This window comes from Spea bombifrons, chromosome 12 (genome assembly GCF_027358695.1).
Source record: "Spea bombifrons isolate aSpeBom1 chromosome 12, aSpeBom1.2.pri, whole genome shotgun sequence".
NCBI classification, from domain to species: Eukaryota; Metazoa; Chordata; class Amphibia; order Anura; family Pelobatidae; genus Spea; species Spea bombifrons.
Genome location: NC_071098.1, coordinates 11290253 through 11301750, shown reverse-complemented (window position 1 = coordinate 11301750; position 11498 = coordinate 11290253). Strand labels below are relative to the sequence as shown.

Below are 11498 nucleotides of genomic sequence, written 5' to 3'. Positions count from 1 at the left end.
AACGAAAATCAAGACAGCAGAAACGTTTTCAATATTGCCCACTCCCAAGTTCTGCAAGTCAACTAACATGACATAGCGCTTTACTTACAATAACCCCCCAACCCTCACCCTCCCCAAGCACACCTAGGACGCCTGCCAATTGAAATCAAAATTAAGTGCAATAAATACAAACATATGACTGTAGAAGTAACCACAAAACTGGGGGATGGTCTCATTGATGGTTATGTTTATAATTAATGTTTTTTTTTACCTTATCCTTTTCAGGGAAGGGACAAGCATAGCTATATATATATATGTGTTTTAACACCATTTTAACTTGTCAGTAGCAGCTACATAGTGATGAGAGTTGGAGTGTGAGACCAGAGCTGTAGCTAGCTCCTTTTGTGCCCAAGGCAGGAATGGAAAATTGTGCCCCCCTTTTTTTTTACAGAGGCTATTTTATTTACACTGCCCTTACACACGCCTGTCCATACACACTGTCTTTACACAGACCTGCCCATAAACACACTTATACACATACACTGCCTTTACACACACCAGCCCATAAACACACATATACACATCCACTGCCTTTACACACAACTGCCCACACACACTGCCTTTACACACACCTGCCCATAAACAGACACATACACTGCCCTTACACACACCTGCCGATTAACACGCATATACACATACACTGCCTTTACACATGGCTGCCCATATACACTGCCAATAAACACATCTGCCCATAAACACACATATACACTGCCTTTACACCTGCCCATTAACACACATATACACATGCACTGCCCTTACACACGCCTGCCCGTACACACTGTCTTTACACAGACCTGCCCATAAACACACATATACACATACACTCCCTTTACACACAACTGCCCATACACACACCTGCCCATAAACAGACACATACACTGCCCTTACACACAAATATATGCACATGCACAAAAACACACCAGATTACAAACGCACAAATACCTACATTGCTCTTACACACACGCACACACACAAGATTACAAACACACATATATATATATCTATCTATCTATCTATCTATCTATCTATATATATGTATATATATATAGATATATATATATATATATATATATATATATATATATATATATCTATATATATATACATACATACATTGCCCTTACACCCCTTTCTCCCCATCTCTTACCTTTCTCATCTTCCATCCTCCACTTTTTTTATCTTTTTAACATCCCAGTGAAGTACATGCATAAACATTGAGGCTTCATGTAGGATTCTTATGTCTGGGAAGCCTAATCCCAGGTATCTACAACTTCTTACAATTATTTCTTGCCTAATTCTAGGTTTCCCAGATTTCCATACGAATGAGAAAAGTAATTTCGAACGTCTATCCAAGACAGACCCAGGGACACGAAGTGCTATAGTTCTAAACAAGTACAAAATTTTAGGAATCAAGTAGGATTTTATAAAATTCACTCTTTTAAGCCAGGACACCTCCACCAACTTCATCCTTTCTATTAGAAGAGAGAGGTTTTTTTATCAAGATTTCATAATTAATAGGGATTATTTTCGGAATGACATTCTTGTCCATAGGTTGCGTGAGATGCAGCACAAAACGGGCATGCTAAACGAAGGAGAGATGCGGGAGTTGAAATTCCCAGTGGCAGTGGCAGTAGTGCCACACATCCAATTCATAACACTTTGCACCTATGAAGTACCAGAGCTGTCAGAACAACACCCATTTGGGCAGAGGCCCTGATACTTTAGTGTGTACCACGCAATCTGCCAAAAATTCAGACTAGCGCTTGCCACCACACAATCTGCCACTAGCTCCTGCTACTGACCCGCTGAGTTGCTTTTTTTGTGGCAGGCAACATACTCAACACCCAGAAAACATAGCTCTCCCCATACCTGGTGGAGCAGATGGCTTCCTTGAAATTCTGCCCAAATTAGGTTACCCAGCACTCAATAGTCTAGTGCTTCTGTTCTGTCTCATTCCTAACTCAGGGTGACCAGTTCTTTTGATTTATCAAATGTTGAGGAAACTCAGTCCTGCACCAAGCAGCTATGTGTTCCCTTTATCTGTCAGTGACTGCCCAGGGCACATGCCGTACAACTTCTACTGCTCTTCTGTCTCCTTCCTTATTCCTGGGGATAATTTTTTACATTTTTTAAGTATTGTGACACTAATACTTAAAAATGTTTTTTAATACTTAACCAAGTGCCTGTCCAAAACCAGTGCCCTACTACTGCTGCTGTTGCTCCTCCATCTCCTCCCATACTCTGAGGGAACTATTTGTTTACTTTTACAAATATTGGGGAAATTCAGTCCTGTACACAATGGCTAGGGCCAGTTCCCTAACTTTACTATAGTGATAACACTCCAAAGTGGCATCTGTCACTTTTACTAAATAAAAATATGTTTGTTACTCAAACTGCTTAATTTAATGTTATTACTAGATAAAAATTAAATTTTCACGCATACCATAATTTTGAAAAATCATAACGAAAACACATTGGATTTGTTACTTAAAAACAGCTATTCTGTAGATGATAACAATTCACAATTTAGCTTGCCCCTGCACATCCATTTGGAGGTCTAGCTTTGTAAATATCAAGAGGTGACTGTTTCCTTTTAGCTTATCTGCAACCTTCAAGATGTGCTGTCCAGCTTTGTGCAGTATATTGACTCCTTTAATGCTCTGGGTTTAGCAAGTTCTTTCTACAGGCTGTAGTTTCATGTCTCTCATTGTCCAGAACTCCTACCTTCTCGACAACCATTCATTCTCATTGGTTAGCCCTTCTTCCATGAGGGAATGGGACCTCAATTAGGAAAAAAGACTGAGTCATTTGAAATATGTGAGTTTATCGAGGCGGAGGTTCTACTTCAGTTGTCTAAGGTAAAGAGAAATAAGTTGATGGGGCCTGATGGGATACACCCCAAGTTATTAAAAACCGTTAACTGATTTATTTAACGAATCATTGGTAACGGGAGTCGACCCAGGGGATTGGAAATAAACGAATGTTGTGCCCATGCACAAAAAACGCAGTAGGGAGGAATTGGGCAATTACAGGCTAGTAAGTCTTACATCTGTAGTGGGGAAATTAATGCAAACTATGTTAAAGGACAGGATTGTTCAACATCTGAAGTCACATGGATTTCAAGATCAAAAATAACATGTTGATTTTTTTTGTTGGGTGACTATGGAATATTTGATACATTCCTCACCTCAAAGTGTGAGGAAGGGATTTAGGGGTAATTATTTCTTTGGATTTAAAGGTAGGCAGACAATGCAGTAGAGCAGCAGGTAATGCTAGCAGAATGCTTGGTTGTATAGCGAGAGGTATTAGCAGTAGAAAGAGAGAAGAGCTCATGCCGTTGTACCGATCACTGGTGAGACTTGGAGTATTGTGTACAGTACTGGAGACCGGATCTCCAGAAGGATATAGATATGTTGGAGAAAGTTCAGAGAAGGGCTACTAAAATGGTTCATGGACTACAAGATAAAACTTACCAGGACGCGTTAAAGGATCTTAACATTGGGCATCTAAATCATATCATGGTACATATCATGGTACATATCATGGTACATTCAAACAATATAGGTATTTTACTTTCCTGTCTCTGTTGTACTTGTCAATCCTGTTCTGCAAGCTGATCTCATACTATTGCTCTAGATGACCTCTGCCATGTAACACCAAGAAATAACTTTCTCTTGCTACAGCCTGTTCTGTGTTGTTTTCATAAATTACCCAATGTCAAAACCAATCCCTAATAAATATGACCTACTTATGTGTACCTTTTGGCTTTAGATTAAATTATGACTCTAATTTATAGATATACAAAAAAAGTTTCTGTTACTAACGAATACTTCTGGTTCTGGCTTTAGTAACATCAACCCTGTTATTTTTTGATGTCCAAACAAAACATCATAACCATAACCATAAAAATATTATCCTATTGTTTCTGTAACCAGGAGCAGCCTTGCAGTAAAGTAGATTTTATTGAGATATTTGATGAGACAGATTTCTAGCACTGCACAAATATATGTGTTGGCCTCTGTTAGACCAGGTCAATGTGAGTTATGTTAGTTTTCTTTGACCACGGGGTTCACGTCTGGGCTCACATCGTAACACTAAGTTAAAATCGCTTGGGTTTATTCACTAAAGGAGGTGCAGGAAAGAAACTTTGTAAGTTGTAGTTGTAACTCTCATATTTCATTACGAAGGGCCAACACTGCCCTACAGGTTTCTCCAACGAGAAAGGCTGAGCTAGCCCTGTATAATGCATAATTCAATGTGTAAGGATATTTTTGAAGGAAACTCACCAATTTAACAATGCATTATGCAGGCCTAGTCAAGCTCTTCATTCAGCAGAAGCTCACTGGGTTTTGAGCTTCATAATGTACAGTAAAATGAAACAAGGGTCATGCAAGTGTTTCTATCACGTTCCCTTAAAACACCTAAATACGTGATCGTCTGCGCTCCTTTGAGTTGTTAGTTTGGTGTGATTGAGTTTGTTACATATATAAGTTTATATAAGGAGAGATTTTGCTGTTTTTGCACACATTTTGGGTGTGGAGGCCCCTGCTTCTGATAATCTTTAAAGCACTCGCTATTATGTATATTGTATTTATGAGCACAAGGGGGAGCTAATAATTAACACAAAGTAGAAATGACTAGCCTGAAGTTGTATTACTATTCACACCTTTAATCTATATATGGATTTTATATGTCAACGTCATGAAGCTAATCTACGTTAACCCCTAAACGTTAACATAAAACAACGGCCTGGTTAATGAATCGGCGTTGTGACTTAGATTTCAACGTCATCATTTACAACTCTGCTTAAAGTTTATGTTGATAACATGTAATCACCTTGAGGTTGCCGGTGATCACATACCTAATTATAGCTCAAACTAAAATAGAACACTTATAGGAACTGTTAGTGGAAAATACCGACGCTATTATAATAATAATAACGGTAGCCCTGAGACTACTAAAAATACTTGTATACGAATCTAAAAATGAAATTGTTACAATCCCATATTTTGTAAGATTTGTTATTTCACACAATTTCCTAACTGGTGTATTGCGAATGTGTGTCGAAGCCAAGGCTAAGTAACAGCTAACTCTGTGGCAAATTTCTAGCCACATCCAGCTAAAAACACAGTATCCACATATGCACTTAGTACACCATGGATGGTCATGTCTGACTCCATGAGTCAGAAAACCCAGCAGATGAGTAAAAATACCAGGATTTTCTTTACACAGCCATGGGTTAACTATGATCTTTTTAGTATGTCTTCTCGACACTATACCCCTGTGAATTTTTTCCATTCCTGGTTGTGTTCCCCAAGCCACACATCAGTTTAATGGCAGACTAATAGTATCTTAGTAAATTCCCAAGTCTCAGCTGGGACTTCGCTTGTAGGAGACAGATGTCCCAGCGTATTCCTTGTGACTACAAGTGATGAAGTGCTACAGGCTGCACCCAGTAATAAAAGTAGTAATAAGTATAAAACTATATAAAAGTTTTGTTCCACCACTCATTTTGCTCCTTTTATAAATGTAGGCAAACTGTGCGATTACAATTAATGCATCACAGTAAGTCAAATCGCATGTTTGCACAGGCTAATAATCTATTCAAACGGATACATATCCACAGCATTACGCAAGACCAATACATTAGGGGATAATTAGATTTGTATATATTTTTTTATTAACCTATCATATAGCTATCTTGCTATTTGTGGGCAATGAGCTCACCAGGTATGTTAGTAATTACATGTGAAATAGTTAATAGGTAACTTCCACCGAAGGAAGATCATGAAGGAGGAAGAAACATGCTATTTTTTTTTTAACTACCTAGCCCTGCCCTTAAAAATTTGCATCCTGGTAGCTTGCTATATAGCAGCATGGTCCTTGGTTTTCACTGCTCTTCATCACCTGTACGGGACTGAACTTCCTATGACAATGGCACTGAGAGAAGCCTTCGCTGTCCTTTGCATCCTTAGTATTGTGGTCTCTCCCGCCATAAGTGCGAATGACACTAATCCAGTCTGCAATGCATTTAATTCCAGTAATATTGCCAGTAGTAATTCCAGTAGTAATGGCAATTTCACGATTACAGTGTCACCTAGCACTCTGAGTGGGAGCACAGTATACACAGGTAAGTGAATCTCGTTATCTGCCTATTTGATGTTACAGTTAATCCTTTATTCTCAAATAGTAATTGTTACTGATCTCTTAGTGAGTGATTTAAGAGCATGGATAATAAGAATTATAGTGTATCTACAACTGGAGTTAATTGTCTACTTGTTAAATAGTTTTAAGTTGAACTATTTTAAATATCTTATAGTAGCTTGTATAATTGTATTTCATATTATTTATATAATTTTATTGCGCACTACTCACTTTGTATTCTATTTTAAATATCTGATTATAAAATAGCATGCCCTTCAATGCTATACAATAACATTAAATGCTAAAAAAAAGTATCTTTAGCACACATTGTTTTTTTAATTGAGTAGAAAAACTATATTGAGTGGAAATAAACGGTTAACTGTGTTTTGTATGAAAAGCCATCAGATTTTTCTGTTATTATATACTTTTTAAAGGAACTTTCTGTTCTTTAATGAGAAACCAAGGGTTAAAATGTATTGATAGTTACATCTAAAATAAAATTAATTCTATAAATTTAAACATAATTATTTTCTATTTTCATAAAACTTTATATGGGCGTGGTGTAATACTCAACTTGAATATTCCAGTATATATATATATATATATATATATATATATATATACATTTATTATGTATTCAATAGCGCAAGTCCTTTATGAATTAAAAGACTGGTGGATAAATAGCCATATAATATCATATATCACTCGCTTTGGACTGGTTATATAGAAGCTTATAAGGCAATGGTTAATTTTGTTTTTGTTTCAAACATTTTACTACCACGGAACCAATTCAATTTTTGATATTGTTTGTAATAATTATAGTTCTTAGGGCAATTAATATTAATTAAGTAATTATGCTAACAAGTTAAGTAATAGCAATTGCAATTCGATTTTCATAGCGAAAATGGTGATAATTTATGAATTGTCTGGACTACATTCAATTATGTATTTACTGGGGTTGCTTTCCTAAGCCTTACCCATGACAGTCCCCAAACTTCCATTTCAAGGGGTGCCCTTTCTCCTCCTCTGGGCATCTTCTTCATGCGGAGCCTTGGCATATGGCACCATATCACAGTTTTCTGCCTTCTGGACTCTTAAGGTACTATAGAGGTGCAAACAGACGTCCATGAAAGAAAGAGTAGGTTACTATATAAAACTTTCATTGTATGTTACACATTTTAACAAAGATATATAATTAACTTTTTCAGGTTTCCCTTATCTAAACTCATCTATCACGTGAGCTAAAGGTTACAGCACCTATTTAGAGATATTCACATTCAGAATGTGAATATCTCTAAATAGTAGTATTATCCTTAGTAAACTCATGTTTTGCCATTATAGCTTTATCAGAGAATGGGAATATGGACGCATTTAGCCCTAGAATCCACAGAGGTCTGCGCCAAATTGGTTTTGTAATTTATTAATAGGGCTGTAGTTTAACAACGAGCAAATTTAGTACCTGTGGGACAAGATACAAATGTAATAATTAAAGAATGGCAGTGAATGGCAGCAGTGTAGCAAAAACAAAGTCAAAAGTTGTGCAAGTAGAATTAGAGGGCATGTGCTGCAGGTAAACTACAGTTGACTCTTTATGTTGGGAGTCCTTTACTTACAAAGAATGATATGGTGCAGAATAATATTATTGCATTGTATACCTTTTACAGAAATCTACTCAATAAACCTTATTTTTCAAAGTATACTCTCATACTCTCATACTTTGCTGTTATCTGCACCTGTTTCCCAGAATAATCTTTATGACACTTTAATACATTGATCATTGAAATCAGCCTATGGACACAGAACATACCTGTCATTTTTTAATGTTGTGATTTGTTACGATAACCATATAGATGTGTTGATGTAGCATTCTCCTTAATATGTTTGGGACAGTTTAACAACAGGACTATTACCTTAATAATGGAGAACAAATGTCCAATATTTCTTAAAACAACAGGACAATATCTGTTCTTTTTATAATGGGACATTCAACAAGTTCCTCCAGAAATGAACCTCCGAGTCAGAAAGGCTTTATTAATGCTGTACGTGCTGTTCTACGAAAATTATGCTTTATATGTTCTAGTGTTCTCAAATCCTAGCTGATACATTTTCCTTCCATAGCCTAAGCAGTGCAAACACCATATGTTAGTAAAGTTGCTCTTGACATCTACTTTCCAGAACATCTCATGCAATGATAGAGTTTTATCTCAGTATATTAGGAAGTGTATGTTTATGGTATTATCATCATCATGTGAAATGTGTGGTGCGTTTTTGTATAATATTAATGGTAATGTTGTTGTTGTTCTTTCTACAGTTACGGTGAATGGAAGTGGTAATGTTTCAGTGAGTTTGCAAGCTATTTCAAACTCTTCCTCTGTGGGAAATTGGGCAGCTGCAAATGGCAGTTGTAATGGAAGTCTTTCATATGTGAACCCATTTCAGAATTCAAGTAACACTATAGTCGCAAACTGGACCTCACCAAATAATATATCCACAGTTCAAATAAGGTAAATAACAGCAGTAAAAATATGAAGTTGAAATATAGTATTAAGAGATTTAACAAAGTACACGATGGAAGTTGATTTCAAAGGAGGGAAAATGTTCTAGAGACTAGAGGGCCAGAGGATGTAATGTAAGGAAGTTTTTCTTTACTAAGAGGGGGGTACAGCCTCTCACCAGAAGTGATAGAGGCTAATGCAGTGAGGGAATTTAAACATGCATGGGACAGGCATTAAGCTGTCCTGAATCTAAGATAAGCCTAAGGACTGATTAAGGTCTTTACATCATGAAAAACAGACAGACTAGATGGTTGTCAGGCCGGGATGTGGAGCATAGCGCAGGAAAACAGGACCACAAAATCCAATCACGAGGGAAAATCCAAAAGAGAAGTTGGGGTCACAATCCCGGGGTCAAGGCAGGCAGCAATCAAACAGTATCGGGGTCACAAGCCAGGGGTCAGAACCAGGAAGACTTCAATGTAGTTATTATATGGTAGCAAGGTACACAGCTCAACTAGTAAGCCCTGTGTGAGGTGTCTGGAGGGTTTACATAGGGGTAGTATGCAGGATCCCCCCATTTTCCCTTGTCCCCTCCCTCCCGTGACACCAGGCAGGAGGTGAAGTCAGAACACTCCACCTCCCTTCCTCTTGGATTCTCTCCATTGGGCTGTTGCACCCACGGAGACTAAGCCACGCCCCCTCTCCATCAAAAGCGCACGCGCGAAGATGCAGCCCACCTCGCAGAAGTACGGCCACACCACGGAGAGACCGGCGGTCTGGGGTGGTGTCCCCCGGGGTGGTGGGCTTAGTGCCTTACAATAGTATGTTTCTATTAATTGATTTAGTTAGGTGAAATTTATTTAGGTGATTCAAGGATGTTTGGGGCACTGTTGCAGTAAACTATTTTTTGGCTTTCTTTCAGCGCTTACATCACTGGCAATACAAATGTTACCATTTCTAAATTATTGGATATTGGTAAGTTGTCATTTATTTAAATTTAGTTTTATTTCGTTCTGGATTAAATTATTAGGTTAATTAACAATTAAAGTCATATGAGTATATAAGTAGCCAGTAAATTTAAAGGTAGACAATACGGCAAATAGAGTGACATAAACTGAGCTGGATCTCCTTCATTAATATGCACATGTGCCAAGATGCACTTGCCGACAACATAAAAATATATACAGGAAAGCCCTTGCAAGTATGTGAATAAATGCCCCAAAGTAAAGTAATACTATGCGAGAAGAATAGTTTGAGCCTTGCACAGATCTGTCTCATATACTTCATATATTCATAGATATGTTGGCCAGGAGCTCAGATGAAAGCCATTTCCAGTTTACCCCTCTATGACTACATTTACACATTAGTTGAAATGCACGGCTTGGTATAAGATAGAATCCTTGGTCCTCCAGTCTCCAAGCTGCTTAGAACACTGAATGTTTTTTATTTGTTAGTTAAGAACTCAGGGGCATAACAAGAGACCACTGGGCCCTGGTGCGAAAAGTGCCCCGGGGGCCCCCCAACTTCAACAGCTAGTCTGTGTCATCACACAACTGGTCTGTGCTTTCTTTGCCCCTTGCCCCCCTCCAACATACAATGAAGGAAAACATTATTTGATCCCCTGCTAATTTTGTACATTTGCCCACTGACAAAGACATGATTTATGGTAGGTTTATTTGAACAGTGAGAGACAGAATCACCACCAAAAAATCCAGAATAACGCATTTCAAATAAATTATAAATTGATTTGCATTTTACTCAGTGAAATAAGTATTTGATCCCCTATCAATCAGCAAGATGTCTGTCTCCCAGGTGTCTTTTATACAGGTAAAGAGTTGAGATTAGGAGCACTAATCTCTACTAAGGAGTGCTCCTAATCTCAGTTTTTTACCTGTATAAAAAACACCTGTCCACAGAATAAATCAATCAGATTCCAAACTCTCCACCTTGGCCAAGACCAAAGAGCTGTCTAAGGATGTCAGGAACAAGATTGTAGACCTACACAAGGCTGGAATGGGCTACAAGACCATCGCCAAGCAGCTTGGTGAGAAGGTGACCACAGTTGGTGTGATTATTCACAAATGGAATAAACACAAAATAACTGTCAATCTCCCTCGGTCTGAGGCTCCATTCAAGATCTAACCTCGTCGAGTTTCAATGATCATGAGAACGGTGTGGAGTCAGCCCAGAACTACACGGGAGGATTATGTTAATGATCTCAAGGCAGCTGGGATCATAGTCACCAAGAAAACAATTGATAACACACTATGCCGTGAAGGACTGAAATCCTGCAGCACCCGCAAGGCCCCCCTGCTCAAGAAAGCACATGTACAGACCCGTCTGAAGTTTACCAATGAACATCTGAATGATTCAGAGGATAACTGGGTGAAAGTGTTGTGGTCAGATGAGACCAAAATGGAGCTATCTGGCATCAACTCGCCGTGTTTGGAGGTGGAGGAATGCTGCCTATGACCTCAAGAACACCATCCCTACCGTCAAACATGAAGGTGGAAACATTATGGTTTGAGGGTGTTTTTCTGCTAAGGGGACAGGACAACTTCACCACATCAAAGGGACGATGGATGGGGCCATGTACCGTCAAATCTTGGGTGAGAACCTCCTTCCCTCAGCCAGGGCATTGAAAATGGGTCATGGATGGGTATTCCAGCAATGATCCAATACACACGGCCAAGGCAACAAAGGAGGGGCTCAAGAAGAAGCACATTAAGGTCCTGGAGTGGCCAGTCAGGCTGAAGACCTTAATCCCATAGAAAATCAGTGGAGGGAGCTAAAGGTTCGAGTTGCCAAATGTCAGCCCAG

General features: G+C 38.4%; 1 protein-coding gene across 1 annotated transcript; it reads left to right on the top strand.

Annotated features, from left to right (window-relative positions):
* The first annotated feature begins 5924 nt into the window (after positions 1 to 5924).
* LOC128470178 (placenta-expressed transcript 1 protein-like) lies at positions 5925 to 9838 on the top strand. Its single transcript, XM_053452020.1, has 3 exons — positions 5925 to 6169; positions 8495 to 8687; positions 9601 to 9838. The coding sequence occupies exons 1-3, from the start codon at positions 5968 to 5970 to the stop codon at positions 9671 to 9673; spliced, it is 468 nt and encodes a 155-aa protein (XP_053307995.1). The 5' UTR covers positions 5925 to 5967; the 3' UTR covers positions 9674 to 9838.
* Positions 9839 to 11498: the final 1660 nt, after the last annotated feature.

Coding starts and splice junctions, on each gene's coding strand:
- LOC128470178 (XM_053452020.1), top strand. CDS start 5,968: ATGACAATGGCACTGAGAGAAGCCTTCGCTGTCCTTTGCATCCTTAGT. Junction 6,170..8,494: donor TGGGAGCACAGTATACACAG/GTAAGTGAATCT, acceptor TTCTTTCTACAG/TTACGGTGAATGGAAGTGGT. Junction 8,688..9,600: donor ATATCCACAGTTCAAATAAG/GTAAATAACAGC, acceptor GCTTTCTTTCAG/CGCTTACATCACTGGCAATA.